Source organism: Lichenostomus cassidix, chromosome 2, assembly GCF_008360975.1.
Source record: "Lichenostomus cassidix isolate B80296 chromosome 2, HeHo_3.0, whole genome shotgun sequence".
NCBI classification, from domain to species: Eukaryota; Metazoa; Chordata; class Aves; order Passeriformes; family Meliphagidae; genus Lichenostomus; species Lichenostomus cassidix.
Window position 1 is genome coordinate 89,937,612 of NC_139482.1, and position 23,243 is coordinate 89,960,854.

At 43.5% G+C, this 23,243-nt stretch overlaps 1 protein-coding gene across 2 annotated transcripts in view; it reads left to right on the plus strand.

The window, feature by feature from the left end:
• The first annotated feature begins 6,072 nt into the window (after window positions 1-6,072).
• Window positions 6,073-23,243, plus strand: part of GABBR2 (gamma-aminobutyric acid type B receptor subunit 2) — a 457,467-nt gene continuing 440,296 nt past the window's right edge. The window contains exons 1-2 of one of the 2 annotated variants that reach the window (XM_085052324.1): window positions 6,073-6,158; window positions 6,950-7,268. In XM_085052324.1, coding sequence (XP_084908450.1) covers window positions 6,088-6,158; window positions 6,950-7,268 — 390 coding nt within the window. In that variant the 5' untranslated portion in view covers window positions 6,073-6,087. Of the gene's footprint in view, window positions 6,159-6,207; window positions 7,269-23,243 lie in introns of those variants that run through there. The other variant, XM_085052322.1, reaches the window with a different exon arrangement.

Here is a 23,243-nt window from a genome sequence, read left to right on the forward strand (position 1 = left end):
GAGTGGAAAATGTCTTATCAACTATTTGTCTTTTTTTTTTTTTCTTGTGGTCAGTGGCTTTCATTTAATCATTTTGCTGATCTCTTAGACCCAAATCCCTGCAGCACTTGGGAGAAGACAGTTTTATTTTATCGTGTCTTAGGTTCTGTTTCCGGAACTCAGTAATGCTTCTGTTCACCTGGTAGCAGCAGTTGTTTACACTTTGTGGAGCCACAAATCAAAAGTGGGTGGCTGCATGAGAGAACAGCAAGGATTTTCTGTTAATTGCTTTGCATTCTTGACTGCTGATTGAGCAATATTAGTAAGCTAATAAAAGCCCAGCTACTAAAATCATAGCCAAAACTCTCACTGACCTCCCTTCTCAGTGGGGTTTTCTTAGTTTTGGGATTTCAAGATTTCATCATCAGATGGTAGTATGCAAATGAAACTTAGTAACTGGGAATTATTTTCCATTCCTTTCCACTTTGCCCTTGTTTAGAGGGAACTATTGATGTTTTTGGCTTCCTGCAGCTGAGATGTTTTCACATAAGCCAGCAGACCTGCTAGCCCGAGTTGCATATTTGCTAGACAAACACACTTGAGTGCAAAAGCAAACACTGAACGTTAGCAATGACACCAGCTTGCTCCCTCTGTGTAGGCCTTTTAGTCCATCTACTTACCATGTTTATTCCTTGATAGCCTTTTCTTCCTCTCTGCTCACTGGAGTTGTATTAATGTCTGGCTTCAGGTTTGGAGGGTGGAGGACTCCATCAAGCAGCTGAGTCATAATGCACATCTTCAGACTTCCTTTAACAACTCCAGACTTCCTTTTGCAGGAGGTCAGGGCTACCTGCTGAGGAATGGATCGTGGACTTTGGACTTCTCCTGAGCAGAGATGGGGCTGGATGCCTCATAGAAATGGAAAAATCGGAGGACTTCAGTCACAAATCAATGCTTATTTCTTAGTCTTTGTATTCCCGTATTTATTTTTTTATTTTTTTAAGAAAGCCATCCAGACTACAGTCAGGTGCCTAATTATCATATTTATTTTAAATAATCAGGCAATGATTTTGACTTTTTTTTTCATTTATTTAGTCACCATTTTCCTTTCATTTAAAATTTGTGGGTCTTCAGCATGGGCTAGAACTTACTGGATTTTCACTTAAACACAAGACACTATATGAACCTTCCTCCTAAGAAATAAACCATTAAAACCTCTGTATTTGCAGCCTTGACTGAACCATTATGTCAGAGGATTTTTAGAGCTTGCACAAACACCTGCGAACAGCAGTCATCATTGTACATGCATCAGTCAACATGAATTGGAAATAGTGTTTCTTGCTGGCTCTGCTGAAACAGAGACTAAAAACTGTGTTCAATTCTTATTATATTTATAGGAAGTGGTAAGATGCACTGCAAGGGGAAATTCATGTTGGTAACACCAGGGCTGATGAGATTGGGCTCCTATTTCCTACTTACAAAAACATGGACAGTTTCACAGTGATAGTGCTTGGTTGGTAATTTAAAATCTGATGCTCTTTTAACTTCATTTGCCTCTCTTAAAGCCTTTAGATTTGGAGATTAACTTGAAGTTAGTTGAGCTTTGTCCTGATATCCTGATAAAAAGATGTAGCAGTCAAGATGTCCAGAGAGACTGTAGGGTTAGGATCATGCAGTTGTGTATATGTGCTTGCAACTGTGCAGGCTTTTTGGCAGTGTTTGAGCATGCTGTACATTCTTGTAACAAATGTGGAATTTTGTGCTAGCAAGTTAGCTGAGGTAGGTGGGAAAGCCTTGGGAAGGAGGGAAAAGCAGGATAGCAGAGCTATGTTGAGGCACAACAGCAATAGCTGGGTTCGAATTACAGCATTGCAGTATCCTTACACTTCTCATTTGCTGAGGAAAAACATTATGCACGTACATGCAGTACTAAAATTACTATGCCTAGATTAACAGTTTTCAATCTTTTTTATTTTTCCAATCCATTACTCACTGATATTTTTATGAATAGACAAAGCCTAATTAGACCAGCCCCAGTCAGCACTGACAGGAATTGCATGGCTCCGGGATTTGCAAGGGTGGTTGGAGACCAAAAGAGGGCAGGACCTTCTCAGTGACTTCTCCAAACTCCAAAAGTAGTAAGAAGATGGAACATACAGGAAGTTAGTTGCTGACGTAAGGGGTTGCATGACATATTTCATGTAGCATCAAACCGTCTTCCAGAGTGGGAGAGGAATTGAAGCAGATGCAATTTATTTGTTGGTGTTAAAGGAAAATCAGTTTTGGGTTTCCTGACCTTATCCATGGTCTAAAGATACTTAACTTGTATCTGAAGAAAAAGTGGTCAAGGGAGTCATGCCAGTTCAGATACTTAAATGTAAAATTAATTACTTATTTAATTAGGTACTCCGTAATAAGAAAATATACAAAGAACAAAAATGTTAGCTGTGCATACACTGTGAAAAGACTTAGTGATAACTGAGAAATTGGAAGTGATCATTAGCAGGAAGATACTTGACAGTGTTTTTACAGAAATATGGTTGAAGGATTCACATGATTGAAGCACAGAAATGACTGGGTAGCATGCCAGGAAGAAAGCGACATTTGATTTCTGAGTTAAGAGAACAGGTTTTACAATTCTTGTGAGCTGATATTTTAGCCAACAAGGAATAAACAGATGCAGAGGGTGTCAGATGTGGACCACCAAATGAGAATATAAAGCCTTGCTGCCTAGCAGATAAAGGATGTGTGCTGCTTCAGAGGATTTCATCCTAGGGAATGCACTTTACCAATTTGACAGCAGCAAAATATTCTGGGGATTTCTAAGGGGAAAAAAAAGGCAGCTGGGCAAGCGGCTGTGTCTGACACAATCTTTAATAAGCAGTTTGGTGCAATTCTGCTTTAGGCCTCCTTTATTTAAAATGAGCTGTTACCTGGGCATCTGTTATGCATAAACACAGCATAGTACCGAAGAAAAAAGAAATTTCTCAGTGCTGAGAACTAGAAAGAAGCAGGCTTTACAAAATAAAACTGTAGCATAGAATCATGTTGAAAACATACGTGCACAACATGAAACTTTCTATCAGATTGCAAATTAAATACTTAGGTGCCAGAAATAAAGATTTTTGTGAAATCCAAAGTTAGCCTCAGTGCGTGTATTACACTATTCCTTTTAATTACATTATTTTCTTGCAATACTTTTCCTGTGTTGGAGTTTCTTTGTGGTTTTTGGGGTGGGGTTTTTTTGTCTGTTTTGGTTTTATTTTTTTGTTTGTTTTGTTTTTTTTGGGGGGGTTGTGGTTTTGTGGGGGGTTGTTTTGGTTTTGTGGGGTGGGTGTTTTTTTTTTTGTTTTTGTTTTGGTTCTTATTTGTTTGTTTTTCAAAAGGTAGGGAAATTGTCTTTTTCATGCCTCACTGATACACAGGAAGAATTTTGAGAGGCTTACTTCAACTAATCCTCATTGTTCAATATATGCCCTTATTTGCTTCCCCATAACAAATCCCTAGACTGAAAAATAAAAGTTATTAGTGTGGGTTGTTTTCCTGTTTGTTTTTTTTTTTGTTGTTGTTGTTGTTGTTGCTGGTTGATTGGTTTGTTGTTTTTATAGAACTTGAATGTTACAGTTTCTTAGTGTTTCCCAAATACTTATTAATCTGTCTTCAGAGTATTACCATGAAGAGCACCCTGTTTTACTGGCAGGGAATGCAGTGACAAACAGATTAAGGTCAGAAGTACCACATTCTTAAATACCGTAATTGGAAGTGCAGCTTTGCTTGGTTTAAATGCTATCCAGCCATACTCCAGACCTCTGCAGTCAGTTCCTACTTGCATTTCTTTGCCCTGTGCTCCAGCACTGGCGTTCCCTGTGCACTGCAGGGACACTGATGTCAGCTGCTCTCTGCCTCCCACTTGAGGGCAACCCTTGGACTTTACACTGGGTGCAACTGTCCAATAACTCTGACCTGTGTTGGGAAGAACAAGGAGATGCATTTCATTCTTCAGCTAACAAAGGGAGATTTGCTGCTGCAACAGCAGTAAAGAGGGATGTCAAACAGTTGCTAATAATGTTCAAGACACTAATTCTGTCATGACACACAACCTGGCCTCAGGCTTTCTTTCAGAAAAACTGAGTTCTCAAAAACGTGGAAAATGCTTCCAAAAAACCCCAAAACCTAAGAAAGCTGATGACAGTCCAGAGACAATGTGTGTGTGTGTGTGAATAAAGTGCCAATATTTTAAAATGATCACCAAATTGATCCAAGTAGCTGTAGTCCTGGTAGCCAAGTACTGGAGAAAATCACGGAATGATACAGTATAGAAGCACTGAAGAATGATTTTCTGTGAAATGAAAATCATTCTTTTTTGACAGAAAAACTTGCAGATCAAGTTAAGAATGGCAAAACATCGTTTAGCATATGACATTCTGATTAAAAATAGCATTATAAAAAATCAATATGGCACCTATTCCTGCTGGCATCCTAGGAATGTTCTTGGTGTTATGATAATCAATTTTCTGGAAGCAAATGAGTTGCTGGAAAGTTTGCAGGTGACAAACTGCTGGACAAGTCACTTGTACAAATAAAGCTCATGGTTTGATTTATTCTAGTGCAAGAACAAGTGCACAGGGTAAGGAAGTAGGTGATGCTTTTAGGCAGTTTGGATTCAAAACATGGAGTAGATTATTCCATAAAGAGACATCCCACACAAGGTCGACACACTGTCTGGTCTGCCTCTAGGGATTAAGTCCCAGCCTGCCCAGCCTATGGAACTGGCTGCTGCTGAGGGAGGTGCTGAGGTTGCAGCTGATGGCCCAGTGCTGGCAGGTGACAGCCAGCAAGTTCAACATCATGTGGAAAAAGGAGAGGTGCACTGGTAGTGCCTCCAGGAATGATTCTTGAGGTGAAAGAAAGGTGGCCTTATTATTTTACAAAAGCAAAATGTGATTAATCTTAGCCCATGTGTGTGGGAGAAGATCACTGACCCTATGCCCTCTTAAGCTAATAAAGGTATGATGAGAACTAATGATTGGAAATTGGAATGAGACAAATTGATACTGAATATGAAATGCACCTTTTAGCAAACCAATTAATGATTGAAATGATTTATCAAGAGATGTGAGGGACTCTTCATTACTGATGCCTCAAAGTCAACACTGCTGGATGTCATTCTGAGAGAAAGGCTGTAAAGCAACAAGTGTTATGGAATTACTGGTTGAGGCCTTTCAGCTCAAGGTCAGATCATTACAATCCTAGAATTTATTAATCCGTGAAGATTCTTTCCAATGATATTGCACAGATGCTGCCATTGCTGTGTAATGTAAATTAGATGTATTAGGTTGATCTTCAAAGGTTTGCTCAGAGTGACCTCAGGAAATTTATGAATATGTATAAAAAGTGGGGTGCCTAAGGCAGGGTTAGGAAAAGTTTTGCATTTTATCTGTGTGGCCTCCTGTATGGGATCAACCTGCAATGAAACAGATGAGTGAACTGCTGCTCAGGGGTTCTGCAGACCATGGATGTGGGTGGGCAGTGTGAAGCTGTTCCCCAGGCTGGGGGGATAGCCTGGGAGCAAGGTGGAAAGCCATGGGCTGGCTATGGGATATGCCCCACGGCCACTGAGATTTGGAGAAAACTACTTGGGAGAACAGGCCATTCACAGGGTTGCGACAGCCCTCGGGAAGCTCAGAGTTCTGCCGCAGCCTTAATTTTTTCTTTTTTTCTTTTTTTCTTTTTTTTTTTTTTTTTTTTTTTTCTCCTTCCGCTAGCCCGAGCGGTGTCAGGTTCCCCAAAACCCGCCAATTCTGCGGGGAAAAGAAACCATTTAAAAAACCCCAAAAACCCCGCGAGTTGCGCTCTAGCGAAAGGCGCCGCTCCTGCGTGCCGCAGAGCTGCCGTGGGCCGCGCTGGCTGCGCGTGTGCGTGTGCGGAGTGCCGAGCCCGAGTGGGAGCGTGTTTGCGTGCCGCGTGTGCGCGGGGGAGGGCGGGGAGAGTGCGCGGAGCCGCCCGCGCCGGGCAGCGCACCAGCGGGGTCTCCGCGCGTGTGCCAGCCGGGTCGCGCGTGGGGACAGTGCGCGGGCCGCAGCTGCCGCCGGCCTCCCCTGCCCGCGGATGGGCAGCGGCCACGGCGCGCACCTCCCCGCGCCCACCCGCGCCCGCCGTGGCAGCTCCACCTGGAGAAGGTGTCCGACCCGCAGGCGGCGAGCGCCGATGCCGTGAAGGGGGAGCTCGGCCCGGCCCCCGCCGCCGCACACTTTGCTCTGCCCCCGGCCGCATCCCGCCCGGCTGCTTTGCCCGACCCGGAGGACGGGCGCAGGCGGCACCTCTCGCCCGCGGCGGGGGCTGCCCCGGCTCCCGCGGAATGCGGCACTAGCACCCCCGCCCCGGCTCGGCACTGCTCCCCTCCTCCGCCTCCCCGGCTCTAGGGGGGGCTTTTTCCTCTTCGGCGTTTTCTGCCGGAGCATCCTTTTTTTTTTTTTCCTTTTCACCCTTTTGGAGGAGGAGGAGGGGGAAGGAGGGAGGTGTTCAATGAGGGCTGCTCGGCTCCCCCCCCCGCGCCTGAGAGGTGCTGTCCCTCCCTGAGCGGAGAGGGGGGAGAGCTGCCGGGGAGGCAGAGGCAGGTCCCGCTCCCTTGCTGTGCCGCCGGGGAGAGCGGAGGAGGGTGGTGGGGAGCGTGTCTGTGTGTGCGTGGTGGTGGCGGTTATTTATTTATTTATTGCTCCTGGTGGTTGCAGCTGGCAGACCTGGGAAGGAGTAGGCGCCATTGCCAGAAGGATTATTGCCAGGGGAGGGGAGGGGGGGGGAGAGAGAGGAGACCCCGAGGCTCCCGAGGAAGCGGAGACTGGCAGATCTTTCCCTCCCGCCTTGGCTTCTGCCGCCGGGGGATGCGCCCGGACTGAGAGGGGCTCGGCTCCCTTCCGCCACTCTACCCGTTCCTCCACCCTCAGTCCTCCTCCTCCTCCCCCCCATCCAGCAGCATGCATCCCTCTCCGCGGAGACCGGCCGCTGCCACCTCCAACCCTGCCATGCTACTGCTGCTCCTGTGCCTGGGCTGGGCGCCGCCGGGCTGGGGCTGGCCGCGGGGCAGCTCCCGGGGGGCGGCCGGGCTGCCCCCCAACGCCACCACGCCGATCTCCATCATGGGCTTGATGCCGCTCAGCCAGTCCGAGGAGGACCAGAAGAGCAGGATCGGCCGGGGAGTGCTGCCCGCCGTGCAGCTAGCCATGGATCAGATCCGCAACGAGTCCCTGCTCAACCCCTATTTCCTGGACCTGCGGCTCTACGACACGGAGGTAGGGACCGCGGCGGGCCCCGCGCCGCCGGGCGCAGGGGGAGGCGCCGCCGCCCAGTCCCGGGGCGCTGCGGGCACAGGGGCGCAAGGGCAGCGCGGACGCCCGGGCTGGGGCTGCGGCTGCCGGCGGGGCCGTGCGCGCCGCCTCCGAACCGCCCTGCCCGCCCGGCCCCGCAGGCTGCCGGCAGATGTGCGGGGACCGGCGGCGCAGGGGGAGGACGGGGAGCCGGCGGGCCGTATCCCGCCCGCCCGGCATTATCAGGAGCGGCTCGCCCGGCAGCCGGGGCTCGCCCCGCCGCCCCGAGAGCGCCCCTGCCCGGGAGTCGCCTGCAGCGCGGGGGTGGGCCCGGACGGGTCCCCGGGTGGCGCGGGTGCTTGGCGGTGGCGGTGGCAGGGATCCGCTGCCCTTGGCACGCACGTACACCGGTGGGAGGAAGGCTGCCTCTCCCAGAGAAGCGGCGGCCGCATCCCTCTGCCAGCCGCCCCCCGCTCAGCAACAGATGCACGCCGGGCGCTCCGCTCCCCCGCTCCGCCAACGGGCGCACGCTGCCAGCCCGGCTTATCCCATGCGGCGACGGGACGCGAAGGGCTGCGATAGCAGCCGTAGCTTGAGGAGGCGGCGGGGAGGCTCTCGCAGCGTTTCGCCGGCTCTCCCCGCTCCCTGGCCTCCGGCAGAGGCGGCGGGAGCGGCCGAGCTCTAGCCCGGGGGTGCGTGGCGGGCGGGAGGCGGCGGCGGGGCGCGGAGGCGCTCGCTCCTAGGGAAGAACTAAATTTGCAGTCCCGGTCCCTGCGGAGCGCCCGGCAGCGCGGCGGGATGCCTGCCCCCGTTCCTGAGCGCTGCCAGCGGCCGGCCGACAGGGCTGGGAGAGGGGGGAGCCCTACTGCGCTAGGAAACACATTCCTTTTACCTGGCGGAGAGAGGCAAGGAGCGAGGCTAGGGCTTTGTCGAGTTGCTTGCCGCTACCACCCACCCACAACTGCCTTTGGTTTTTGTCACAACTTCAGTACCTGTGTGTTCGCGGAGGGTACGCGCGGCTCCGGTACCGGAGCTCCCCTGAAGATGGCAGTCGCTTCTTGTGTAATGCTGGCGGCCGGGGCTCGCTTCCAAGACAGCCCCCGGTAAAGAAAGTGACTGCTGAAAATCTTCCCGGCTGTAATTTAAGGAAGCCCCTGCCTGCTCCCCTTCGGTTCTCAGGGTCCGGGGGGAACAAGCTGAGAGCAGCAATGACAGGCTGCACTGCTTCGTGATAGTGTTTCTGTCCCTCAAATGACTATCAAAAGCCTCTCCTTCCAGGGTGGCTGCTTTTTATTGACATAAATTTGTCACAGTATTTTTTTTTTTTAGATATCTCTGAGCAGAAATGCATGGAGGGCAGTACTGCTGAAGATGTCACTCAGGAAGGAGCACGCTGCCATTCTGTTGTGTTGTGTGAACAAGACTGAGATACTGACAGGGAATACAGGCAAATACAGGCAACATCAGCCTAGAGTAGCTGCTTGTTTCCTTAAAAAAAAAAAAAAAGAATCTCAGGGAACTCTGCAATCGTAATGAAAAGAATTATGGGGGATTTTCTGAATGGCATTACCTTTTTCATAAAGCAAGAGGTGTGTTAGGAAAAAAATCACAGTTCTCCTAATCCTGTTTTCATTACAATATTCTATATTAGTTCTTCCCTTGGATAGAATTATTACAAAAATAACATATGCATAGAAATTAGAGAGCCTAGGCAGGATCTCCCTTCTTCATACGGTAACATCTTAATCAATAAGGTGCTGCACTTTAGTGCAGTCAAAATATTGTGAAGTTCTTAATAGAGATTTTGGGTTCTGAACTAGGTAGCTATTAGAATATTCAGGAAAAAATACCCTGTTCTGTAATGAGTATCAGTTTCTTAAAAATTGCATTTTTACTGTTTTGTACTCCAGGGACATAAGAAATCAGGGTCATGTTGCCAGCTTGCTGTGTTGCTTTGAATGTTTTTAAGCAATTCATAAATGGATGATTATGGAATGCTAAGTCAGGCGAACGTATATGTTTGGAGTGCAGTTGGATCATTCTTGTGTGCTTAATAGTGACAAGTAAATAAGTTAGTGTTCATGAAGAGCACTAGATTGACTGTGCCCAGATGGAATAGACTAATGTCTGGAATAGCCATTAAATACCTAATGGCCTCACAAACTTTTTCACTCGGTTCAGACATTACCTTTCTCCTTCAGTGCACTTATGGTAAGCAGAAAGGTAGCTGGCTCATCATGCCCACTTGGTTCTTAGCCTATTTTCTGAGTCTGCCAATAAATAGATGTGCCTGAAGGGCCTGGATCCCTATCATTGCATAATCAGAGACCAGGGAGTAGCTCTCCCTCTCAGGGCTTCACAGGTGGTGCTTGTGACATTGCTGGCTGGTGAAAGAGAGAATGTAGAGCCTTGAGCACATGGGATTTTTTAATAGCTTGAGAAATAATTGCAGTATGTTTGTAATGCTTAGGAAATGTATGGCAGTGATTTACTTGTGTCTCTCCAAAGTCCCCCATTGTTGCAGTCTGATCTTTATGTTGCAATTTTCCGTAATGCTTTAACTTAAAGCTTATGAACAGTAACAGTGAAAATAAACAGACTGGATTTTTTTTTAATGTATTCAGGTAGTTTTCTGTCAGGATTGAACTGAATATCCTACCTTGCTTAATAGTTCTGATATGTATAATGAATCATTATAATGCCTTTACTTTCTGACCAACCATCTGAAGAACTGCAGTGTACCTTCTAACTTCATCTGCTGTTTGTCAGCACTTGAACTCGTTAACCTTTGAGGACATGAGCAGCAGCTCTAGTGTTTTTCAAAGCATTTAAATTGAATTAAGCACTTAAGTACAGTGTTCAGTTTATGTCTCGGTCAAGTTTGTGTGAATTACATCTTTGTTATGAAATAGGATCACAGGTTACATTGTACAAAAATGCAGAGGCTTCTGTTTTGGGTATTTTTTGGAGCTTTAAATGTAGTTGAAGTGTGATCCTGATCCAGTTTGGCAAACTTTGTTTTGTTATTCCAAGGACATGTCTTTATCTATTTGGGATTTCCTATGTGGGCTCAGTCAGTAAAACAAAGCTCAGATGTAGGCATTTGCAGAACTCAGGTCTAAGTGACTTTACTTTGTGCTGTTCATTTCAGTGAGAGTGGAAGTCTCTCTCTCTATATGAGAATCTTGGGCAAAATGTCATAATTATGTTATTTTAGAAACTGAAGAATTTATAAAGTGATCATGACTAGAGTCTCATCCAAACCCCATTGAAATTAATGGCAGTAATGCACTGATTCCAGCAGCCCTTGGACCAGGTCCTAGAAGTTAAGGGTGCTTGATAGTTTATGGCTTCAGATCAATAACTATGATACAATATTTCTTCTTTTTTTCCATCCCTGTGATTGTAGCTTAAGTTGGTTGAAAAAGCGGAGAAATATTTTGCTAAATAATGAAAGAAAAAGCTCTACATACACTAGATATAGCTCAAGCTTCACATAAATCAAGAAAGATGATTTCAGCTCAAGCATCCTGACACACATCTGTTGGAGGAAAAAATCAGAATGACCTGAAAATAAAGGAATTAATAATTCTAGTAGACACTATTATCAATTTCAATGGTATTTGATTTTCATCAGGCAAAAACTGACCATATAGAACTGGAGGAGGAGGCATGGTGGAAGAAGGCAAGGGAAGTTAATGGAAGTTGGATGTCTGTCCTTCTACATCTGGACATCTTCCTCAAACATGCACTTGATTTTCTGATTTCTTGTAGGAGCAGTGCTGCAAGTGGTGCACAGACAGTATGAATTTGCTTTGAATCTAAACATGTATAGTCAAGAAAGCACTGGTTTCTGAAGATCAAAGTGAGTCTTGACAAGCCCCAAAAAAACCTTCCAGAAATAGCGGGGTATATTATCACAACGAGGGAAGAATTTTTGTACTGGGGGAATGAGATTATTTAATTTTCTTTAACTACAACAAATACTTTGTGGTAATCATGATCTTTATGTAATAATACACTCAAAATAACAGGTTGGCGTAGAAGGGTGAGCTATGGAAAATGCACAGGACTCCACTAAATCTGAGGGAAAAAGTGAGTTTATTGACATTTGATACATATTTGCCTTTTTCTATTCTGTAACTAAGTAGAAAGTGCCTTTCCTAATTTAGCTGACAAGAAATTACAGTCTAGGCATATTATGTGTAGAGGTTCTCTTTGTTTTCTTCTTCATTTTTACTAAAAAAGTATATATGTTTTCAGTAAAGTTCTAAAAGCTCAAGAAAGGCCATGCACCAGTCTGAGTCATTCTTACCAGCTATTCTAAGTTTTGAAGGACCCTGAGCCTCCAAACAAAGACACCTTTTCCAGAAAGTCTGGTCTTGAGTGGTGTCAACAAAGTTGACTCATGTCTTGTTCCGGCTAGTGGAAGTAAGAGAACTATTCCCTTTTGCTAAGCATGGGGAACACATTCTGGGAACAGGAGAGCAGGTTTGTGTGTGTCAGTGATACAGAATAAGGTGTCTCTCCACCAGAGCTCAGCGCTCAGTGACACATGGTGGTCCTCAGAGAGGGACAAACAGCTACTGGTTGCTGTCTGAAAAGCTGCACTGTTACTGTAAGAGGACAGAGCAAGGGCACCCCCACCCCCAAAAGAAGTGTATATGATGTGTTGGTTAGGCTCTCTGTTTTGGGAGGCATAGGTCCAAGTCCCTCCAACAGTGCCTGGATTTGCAAGAGGAAGTATGGTGTACCAAAGTCAAGTGGGGTCTCTGGGAGTCAGCCCTGTCCTGCTTGTGAGTGCTCTGAGCACTACATCGTCTGGAAACTTATTTTGATTATTGGAGTGCTCACAGTGGGACAGATAAGGTGGTGTTGTGGTCATCTGAGGGTAACAGCTGAATACACAGGAGATGTCAGGGTCTGAAATAGCGTCCAGTGTACAGCAGAAAGAGGCGGCAGACATTTGTTCTTGTAACATCAGGTGAGTGTGTGTCTGGCACATGTTGAGGTAGTTGGGTAATTTCTTACCTTTAAATATTACTGAGTGCTTGTGCTGTCTGATATTTGCAGAGAGTGTGGCATTAAAATGCACTACACTAGGTGTATGGTGATGATCACTGTCTGCTCTGCTGGCGACATTCTGCTTGGCAGGGACATACTTCTTTAAATAGGCAGTGTCCCCTCTGACTTTCCTGTAACATGACTCCCTTTACAACATAACCTCTTTTTGCTTTGGAGTTTTGTAAACTTGGAGGGAATAATCTAAAAGTTAAGTGCTCATGTTAATTCTATGCTGGCTTTTCCGCTGATGTTAAGATGTGGGTGGGGAGAGGAGAGAAATCATGTATTCACTGCACCCACTCCTCTGGGTGCAGATCCCAGACCTGCAGAATGTATATCCTCTAAATATCTCTGCAAAGAGATTAAAGCCAATTTCTGGCATATGTCTTGCAATTTCTTGTATAACTTATCCTATGCATACTGCAAAACACACTGTTATGGAATCTTTTGATTGAAATGCCAAATGATCCATCAGCATGGAAAAACTGTTTTTTTGAATAAAACTAGGAAGGAGCGTCTATTTGCATTTTAAGAAACAGGGGAAAGGCCCTGTCCTCTGATATGGTTATCAACCAGAATTAATTACTCAAGTTTGTGGAAATGATGGGGTGTAATATCCTGGTGATAACTGTGAAGAAAATATTTGCAAGAGGAAAAAGGAGATGAAGGAGCTGGATGAGAGAGGTTTAATGATGGCATTCACAAAGAAAGTTGTTAATGCACTATTTGCATTGTTTTAATTAAATACATGTAACTGTTTGTAATGACATCATAAATAGCATTGCATATCAAGGCTACAAAACCCCATCTTGCATTAATCATCTCAGTAGGATGATGCATGTGGATCTCAAACATTGTTCTCTGCTTTAATTTTCATTGCTTTATGGACATGCCCATGACATAAGGCAGAAGAGCAAAGCCTTTGAGCAAACTGCAGAACCTGGGAAACAAATAGCTCTTTCATGAAAACTCAAGTGGAGACCATTGCTCTCACAGGAAGGGAGATACTTTTCCTTAGGAAAGCTTGGACATTGCAGGCAGAGGTCTGGCTCAGGGAATCAAGCAGTGGAAGTTAGCAGAAGAAAGCCCCCCATGATTCATTTTGGCTCAGATAAATTTTGGGTTAGCTGGGGTTAGAGATGTGCACTGAGATCAGTGAGCACGGCTGTGACTCAATGCTATGGAGATGTCTGTTAATACGCAGCAGCCCCATATATCCCAGGAAGCCTATTTCAGACTGTGAGATTCCAAACTGAGATGGTACAGTGCACACACATTGCATTTTTTTTCAAATTTATTTTTGCACTAGGAATCTTGGAACTAAATCAGTGACAGAGCCTCAAACTTTTCAGAATGCACTGTTCTCTGATTTGTGGGTCTAGCTGAGCTAGAAATTAGATTTGCAGTACTTTTGTGGTTCCCAGACTCCCTCATTGGACTAGTAGCCTGACTCCTGAAGCAAGCTCATACAGCTACACCATTGCTCCGACTTAAAGGAGGACAAGCTACACCATTGCTCTGACTTAAAGGATGCCCCTAAGAACAAGGGGAATACATTTTCAGTCACACTGTATGACCTTGCCATGCCTCTGACACTTAAGGGACGTCTTCTTTGCTAAGCAGGGATTTCTCTGCTTGCAAGGCTTTTGCTGTGGGTAAGATCTGCTGGATTTGGGGACTGCTTGATACTGCCTGGTGAGTGGAAATGGGACATACTGACTGGAAAACACGTTATTTCTCTTTTTTCCCCTTGTGATGGAATAGCCATGTAATCTCATTGCTAAGTCAGTGATTGATACCCAATTTCTGTGCCATTAATTTTTCAATATCATCAGTCTTTATTTCTGACAGTGTTATCCATGGTATTTTTCAAACAAGTTTTGTCAAATGTGAAAAGGAAAGCTAACAAATTAAAGACAAATATCCACCTTCTGTCTGAAAACTGTACTCACGAAGAATGAAGAATATGGGGGCTAATTCAGGAGGGTTGTCCAAATTTTTGTTGCTGAGGCTTCTGAGAGATAAAGGCTCAGATAATGGACTAATTGCTTTAAAGTGAACATCACAAGTTTGAGTGATAGGATTAGAAAACTTAGGTTTTCTACGATGGCCATCGTACTTTCCTTAAATAATTAATGAGTTCTAAGATCAGAGGACCATTAGGATTATCCACATCTTACAATATAGACCATTTATTTCACCTGGGGATTTCTGCCCACTCTGCTGTGAGCTAGAATATGTACTTTAGAAAACCTTCTGATCTTGTTTTAAGGATCCCCCAAAATCCTTGTCCCTGGAAAACTTTTCTCTGTGATTTGCTTGCAATCCCTTTGGAGGTCCATTGCTATTTCCAACTTAAACTCTGCTGACCCTGTAGCTGCTGATGCTGTGAGAGCAGCAGCTCCCTTTTTTTTAAACATACACTGCTCTCTCTGCAGCATCTTCCTGGCTACAGGCTTGGAACATCACCAGCAAGACAAGGGGGATCAAGGCTTTCTGACTTTTATGGCTGTCTAGGGAATCCATCCCTTGTATGATGGACTCTGACGGATTGGATCCTGGTGAAATCAGAAGACTTCTTCTCCTTGTCAGATTGTCAAAGACTTTATGTGAAAACCTTGTACTCCTGCTTCTTTGCAAGCTGGGTCTGCCAGACTCATGTGCTCTGTCGCTGAGTAGATGGTTCTGCAGAACCTTTTTTGAAGTCTTTGCTGAACTGATTTTATTCTTTACACCCACTTTTTTTGTAAAACCCATTTTGCCACAATCCCCATCAGAGGTATTTATCCTGTCTGTCTGCTTAAGTTATTTTCAGAATCTCTTTTATTTTGTTTATTAAAGAATCACAACCACACAACTCTAAAAGAATCTATTTGTTGAATCTTTTATGTCCTTAAAGTAGTTATGCATTCTAATTTACCATTTACCTAGCATAGGCCTCAGCTTCTACTGCAGCTTCATTGAACTACAGAATTATGTGAAGATTCATACACACAATAGGTGTCTAAGTAACCATTTTACATCCAAAACCTCCAGGGCGAAGTAGTAAGAGGCCCCTTTTGGGATGCTAATTAACTTCCTTTCCACTGTTTACTGCTCCTGTTTTCACAGGGAATTAAATGTTTTTCTAGCAAAGAATAAATCTCTTTCTTTACTATTTTTACTCTATATGAAGGGACAATTTTTGGCAGGCTAACACTTAGTGTGGTACAAAATGCAACACATAATATTTTTCAAGCATTGTCATTCAGATGTGCACTCTTGGGCATCTTAACAGCACCATGTAGGTATATTTTAGTATACACATATGGTGTAAAAATATTAAGCTCTGTGTTTTTGTTTTTAATTTTAAATTTCTGTAAAAGCACCTTGGGTTTTGCTTTCCAGTCTCCCCTGTGAATTTGGCAAGCCCTAAGTATTAATAATTTACAGGAGGTTGACCGAGAGAGAAGGCCAACTTTCTCTTTTTGCTTTTTTTTTTCTCATCCACTTTCTCTCTTTCTAAAAATTATAAGCAGGACCAAATTCCATGTTGTTGGTAAGAATCTACTCTGGAGGGACGTGCTAGTGGCAACAAGACTTTGTGCAATAATTGCCACTGCATAAAGTTTCACATCTTTAAACTTAGCCAAGCTCCCCTCTGTTCCTCATTTTTTGCTGTGAAGCATGCTAATAGTATCAGCTCCAGCTCCACATCACTTATTTCTTTTTTTTTTTTTTTGGTTTTTTTTGTTTTTTAAAGAGTTTCTAGTTAGGTCCCTGAACGAAAGATTTGCTTTCCAAAAGCACGGAGTGATTTGCATTTTCTGTCAACATCAGTGGGAATTGCTGAATGCTCAGCACTTTAGAAAGCCAGCCCACCTTTGAAAATGCAACGTGCTTCTATGAGGAGGAGACCTAGAATTGCCACTTTTAATTAAGAACAAAGGCACTCATCTTTACTTGCTTTAAATTTTCAAATTGCCTGGTGGAATAAAATGCCGATTTCACTCAGCCTTTGGGATAGGGATCCTTTCAGGATCGGTGGCAGTATTAAATATCTTATAAAATTGGATTATTGCATCTAAAAGATCTTGTACTTGAGAAATATGCAAGGTATGTGTGTTTTTAAAAATCAGTCAATTGAAAATAGTCATTTTTATAATTAACATCTATTTGAGAATGGTGTGTTCGACCTTGGCAAAAATAACAGCTTGTCTGAAGTAAACAAAAGGAGTGACATGGTGGGAGCACTATGTCCCTAGGGCCTTGTTACTCAAGGCAGGTCTGTATGGCTGGCACAGTTCTGTCACTGGTGGATATAAGGAGGTGTTATCTCAATGTCAGCAGAAGCCCTTACTGTAGTTACAGCAGCAAACATCTTTTTTTAACAGATCTAACAAAAGTTATTTCATTAAAAGGGGATAGTTTACTGAAGGGTAGAAGGTGTTTTCCTTAGCCACTCAAAAGTTTGGTATTACTAGAAATGATTTTTTCATCCACTGTAAGAGCAAATTACAGATTAAGGCACCTCTGAATGTTAAACTAACTAGATGGACTGAATTGCTGTTTTCCCCCCAGTGTTTTATGTGTTCTTGTGTCTTTCTTCTCAATCTTTTGCAGTTTGTCATCTTCACTCTCAAAGTGCTGCCACTAGAATTTGATCTATTACTTCAGGAATAATCTCACCGTTGCTGTATATACTAGTAATTTTATCTCTTTTCTTCAAGCCTGCTGTTCAGAATGGAGGAAATTAATTTGATCATTTTGCTGCACTGCTGGGAAAGAGGGAAAGGAGGGAGAGATGAGATTTTCAGGCTACACACAAGGAGGGAGACACTAGGATTTGAGGCAAAAATAAATCTTCATTTCCTTTCTCAAAGTGAATCTTTCTAGCTACAAGCAAGTCTAGTCAGTCTTGGTAGGACAGCTGGACGTAGATAGCCTGGTCATTTGGATGATGCTATGGGAGGTAAATAATTTTAGCTGAATAGCAGCTTCTTAAAAAGCTGGGACATGTTACAGCAGATAGTAGTACCTTGATAAGAACAAGAGTTGCCATCCACAATAAATATATTGGTTTCCAATACATTACCAAGGTTTCTTAGGATGTGCAAGTGCTCTGTACTCTAATTACGGTGAGCGATTAAGCAACAAGAGCAGAGACACATGGGACAAGAAAGGGTGAATGATAACCTGCTTTGAAAAAAACTTACATGTGAGTCTGGGATTAGAACATCCTATAAATGTTAATGGGTGTTACTCAAGGGGGAGGAAGCTGTGTGTGGGAGGCGTGAGGTGACATATAGCTTAAATATATAGCCAGCCTTTAACACAGTTAATACAGTCTATAATCAACCCTTTACATGAACTAATAACTGTTTAAGTGATTTACAGCTCAGAAATACTGATCAGGGGATTGAGAACGGAATTTAAAATGCTATAAAAGCAGTGGATAATGTGGGAAGGAGGACAGCACCAAAAAGATTTCTCCTTTTGCCTTTGGAAAGTATTGGCTATGGACAACACATTTATGCCAGGTGTTTGGGGTTTTTTCTATTTTTAAGTTCTCAGGGACTGTGCTTCTATGAGGGAGCACAATTTCCTCCTACAGTTTCCCTCTCTGAATATTACTCAGTTTGTGTGGAGCTCACAAAGGAGATGCCAACAGTGAGTCATCTGGTCACCAGCTCTGTCCTAAGGCTTTCAGCTAAGTCTTGCAAAAGCTACCTTACTGTGCTGAACAGTGATTTGCCTTTGGTAACACTCCCCAAAACAGTGAGGAAGGTAGGGTTTAAAACCGTATGGCCTGCTTTTTCTGACACTGGAATCAAGTTTCAAAATTGGTGCTATTTGAAAAGCTTCACATTAGAGAAATGGGTGTGAGATGCAGTGAGTTGATTTATTGTCTTAGAATTTCACCATTGTTATGTTTTAATAGTAAATTTTGAGGGTGTTGGGCAAACCCATTTGAAAAACTCTATCTTCAAATGTGTGACAGGAACTTAATAATATGCTTTTGTCGGTATAATGCCTCAGGAGATGCTACTCTGAAAATGAAGATTATACCTGTATGATCAGTCATGAGCGTGGCAAATATGGCTATTTTATTCATCAAAATGGAAACACACAGGTTTGTTTTGATGCAATTATTACAGGATTGATTAATTAACAATAAAAATACTATATAAGAGGCAATTGTCTGGTTAGATAGTTAAATGTTTCTGTCAGGAAGCAGATTTTCATGACACAAGTGACAGGAGGCTGCTCTAGTACATAATCTTGTTTGCTCCTTTGCCAGGCACAGGTTAAATGCAGCAATGCTGAGGACACACAGAAGTAGCACAAGGAGAGGAAAAGACTGGTCTAGGCTGAAGCTGGTCATGTGTCTACAGAATACAGTGTTGCTCCCCTAAATGTGTGTCTATCCATATGGTGCTGAAAATTATTTCAAAGCCTCTAACACTCCATTGCCCTCTCATGAATTTAAAGACACTGGCTGAGCAATAGATTCAGTGGGGTGTGGTGGTAGATTATTGTCTTTCTGAACACTGAAGAGGATATTGAATAGTCAAACCACATATTTTTGTTACCTGCATATGAGCCAAAGCTCTGACTCAATGGAGCCCCATGTACTGACTTAGCTGGTGAGAAGATTGGAAGAGCAGTTCTCAGAGCACCTTAGCTGCTGAGGTTTGGCAGCACAAATGCCTGCTTTCCTCTCCTCTCCATTAGTGTAGTCAGTGCTGACATAATGCTGGTAAGGGAGGCTGGTCCAAGGACTATTCACCAACAAAATCCTATTTAAGCCTCTAAAAAAGGTATTAAATGGGATTTAAGCAACATTTTGGCCTATACTGGCCCTCTGCTCAGGGAAGAATTTCATCTCAAGTTTAAAAAAATGCTTTAAAAATAGTGTTTTCCGTAATCACATTATAGAATCATAAGACTAAGGAATGGAAAATACCTATTAAGTCATTGTGTGAAACTGTTGCTATGCAGACTGTGCTACAAGGGTGTGCTTCCTACTTAGTGTTGTGCCCAGACAATGTGTTAAATTTCTCAGTCTGGGAAAGGTCCATAATAAATTTTGATTTTTCTGAATTTGATTTGGCCTTAGCCTGGTACAGAAAGAAAACCAGTATCTCCTTCCCCACATGAGGGGCTCCCCACAGCCTTGCTGCTTTCTGACTGAAGGCAATGGTGATGAGAGAAGGCAAGGATTGTGCAAGGATTTCTCTACCCTAAGCAAGGCTGTCTCTATATCACCTTACATTTGTGTATGAGAATGCACTGGGCTCTTTTCTTGTCCATCCAGTTGCTTGGGTGCGTTGGCAGAAGGGTCACTGTGGACAGTAAGTGATGAAATGAGTGTATCTCCTCCTTGGAGCTATTTGCTGGGCCCAAGGTAGACATTTTTGCTTATGTATTAATTATTGTTTTGCTCTTTTTACTTTTATTTATTTATTTACTTCCATGACATCATGTCATTCGACATATAGATTGTAATTATAAATTAGAATGTTTACAATTGGAATATATTTGGAGACTTTCTGTAAAAACTTTGTAGCTGCATGTCAGTTTCAGAATAATTTGTTGACCTGGAACACTGTGTTTTTAAAATTAAAATTAGACAAGCCACCCTTACTTCCTGCAGCAAACTAATACTTTCTTACTTTTTTTTTAATGTCAGCCATTCACAAAATAAATTGCCAAGCTCTGAACATATAATATCAGATTTGATTTATGCCAAATTAACCTTCTGCTTAGGAGCCCTTCCATTTGTTTTCCTTTCAGATTATTGAGTCATGAAAACCTTTGAGGTTTTGGGTTTCCATCCCAGCTTGGCGCAGGGAATTCTTTTGAAACCTTGAATTTCCACAAGGTGGTGAAGCAATTTGCTGTTCAGCTGCATATATAGTGAGACTTGCTGAAAATCAGAGCTTTTTTCTTCTCAGAGAAGCAAGTGTCTCCCAGATGTCCTTCCTCTCCCTGCCCCTGGGCTTGGCCCTTGCATTTCCTTCCCTTGCCTATGACAGCATTCCAGTAGGTGTGGGAGGCTTCCCGTGGCTGGGGAGAGCTGGCTGCAGGAATGGAGCAAAGGGGTCACCCGGGTGGCTGCCTCCATGAGAACAGTGGCACTGCTGCTGGGGAAGGGCAGGGGAGATGCTGCCTGTCTGAGGGGTGAGGTAGGCTGGGGAGCAGAGGTGCAGGTTCTTCTCTGGTGTGGTGATGCCTCTGCACAATCCCTTCTCACCCTGGTGAGTTTTTGTTAGCAGCAGGGAAGATTTTTCTCTGGCTTTACTATTTTCTCTGCATTTCTGCGTGTACAGCATCCGCTCTGTTTCGTAGCCTGGCATATTGCTTGGGAAACTGCAAATAGTGTGTTGAAATTACTTAGCTAGCTACAACAATATGTGAAATGCCTGTCAAAAGCTATGTGGCTGTAGATGGGAGGAGCAGGCCTGAATGCTGAATTTTCTCACAACTACCACTGATTTTAAGGAAAGCATGGGGTTTCTGACAAAAGGCAGAATCAAGAAGAGGATGTACAGCTTTGAGCAGATGCAGGTTTTGCACATGAAGTATGTAAAATATTATCAGTCTGCAAAACTTCATGTTCTCTCTTTGATTTGTATTAAGCCAATAGAAAATATGTGTGTGCAAGATAAAACAAACGGAAGCAACCTTCTGACCTGATGGCATACAGGTTGCTGCAAACACGAGTTCACTATGCAACCACTTTGATCAACCCCTAGAATATCTATTTTCAAAGGAACCATATGAGTTCGTGTATTGATTTGTCACCTATGGTAGAATATTTCTCCTACAGAATGTTTAAAATGACACATGTTTAAAATTAGACTTGGCAGAGCAATTTGCCTAGAGATTATTCTTGTGAAGTATTGATTCACAGCACTGCTGTGAGCTGGATTACTGTCCAAATTGGAAAAGCCAGTCGTAGAGAGGTCTTTATCCTTTAATAACAATTAGCTCCTTTCTTAGAGGGACGCAGCTGACTGAAGCAAAGGAAAGCCGCAAAATGTCGGGCAACCAGGGAATCTAAGGCCTTCTTTTCAGGGATGTGGACTGCTGGGGAGGAGAAAGAGAAAGAAGAAAAGCACCAAAAAAGATGGTTTTCTGGGGCTGGAAACTAGACACTCTGGTGCTGTTTGTGTTACTAATAATTAGGTGCTCTGAGGAACTGAATCGGACTCGCCTCTCTCTTCTTGGGCTTTTACCCACCAGCTGCCTGATTGAACAGAAAAACCTAACTGCAGGTGTGCTGCCCGCAGTCCATTTAGCCTTGAAACACTTATACAAGCACAAATGGATACTGAAGAACTATGAACTCCAGGTATCATTCCATGACACACAGGTAAATGGATGTAGGTGTAGAGTTGTGCAGTGTCTGAGCCTCCTCTGTGAGCACACACCAGAGTGCTTGTGACTGAATCCCCTCCTGGCAAACCCTGCTCTGCTTGAAATACAGCAAATGTGGCTGTCCAGCAAAGTCTGGGATCTTGAGTGGATGCCTGACTGTGATGTGGATCTTGCAGTGCAATCATGCCCTGCTGGTGCTAGAACCAGGAATAGTGTTCAAATCAGAGGGGCTGGAAAACATCTGTAGCCCTTCAGATGTGCCTGAGGTACTCAGAAAGTGATCCCCAAGTCCATGGATTGCTGAGTTTTTCTTCTGTGCTGCCTTCTGCATCTTGCTCTTCCTGCTTTCCAAGCTGACACCTTTATAGATCACCACCCTTCTTGCTTCTGCATGAGCAGGAGAGGAGCCTGTGCTGTGCTGTCAGAGCAGGGTGGTGGTGTAGAGCTTTGTTTGCCAGTTTAGGGAAAAATTAAAGGCTGATGTGAGAGGCAAAGGTTCTGAGAAGCTGGATATAAAGAGTGTTGAGATGATATCTGCTTTTGTAATAATTTCAAATTGGAGAGAAACTTCTAGAATTGAGATATCTCTTCATCTTCTGTAAAGAAATTAGAGCAATCTGTTTCTAAAACGTGTTTTAGTCTGGCCAAAGGAACTGTGACAAAATTAAGAGGATGAGCTCACACAGCAGGGTGACCTGGTACTGTAAACATATTCTTAAAGAGATTTTCACTGATATAAGTTTCTGTTTCCCTCATTGGAGGCATGTGGTGGGGCAGATGCCCTGACACTTGTACACACTTACAGGCTCCCTATGCTGCTTTATGTTTTGAAGTTGCAAAGTAGTGTGTCTCAACATATTTGCTTATCGATAAATCTTTACACACGGAATGTATTGTCATGATGAAGTTATTAAAATGTGACATTATTACACCAATAACCGTTGTGCTACATTATATAATGGGAAGAAGGTATTATATATCTTCTTTCCAAACTCTAGAAAATTAGCCAAGGGAGAAATTAGAATGTAATTTTAATAGTGTATTTGGTTCATAAGCACTTATGTATAATTTTTGAAGCGCTTAACATATAACAAACATGATCCCATATGCTATAAAATTACTTGAGGATTGCTTCCATGTTTAATAATGGAACACAAATGTATCAACTGCATGTACTCATTAAGAAAATATCTGTCTTGTAAATGACTTTTAATACAATTCACTGTTTTATTTATTTGTCTATATGTTCCTACTGGAAATGTAATTATAGATATGCAGTCCTGAAAAAGGTGATTTCTTAGTTTCACGTGTGAAAAGAGTAACATTTCAGTTACATTTCAGCTTAAATAAGTGGAAAGTGTGGATGTGAGTTTAAGTGGACAGCAATTAAAACCTCCTGGGGTTTGCTCAAATTCAGTGTTTCATTTGGGCTGTGGGCAGTTTTGTGGAGGTGGATGTTTATTTGCTAATTGTGTTTACATAGTTTCCAGTTCTAGGAGCAACTCCAAAATATTTTTCCCTGCATAAATATTC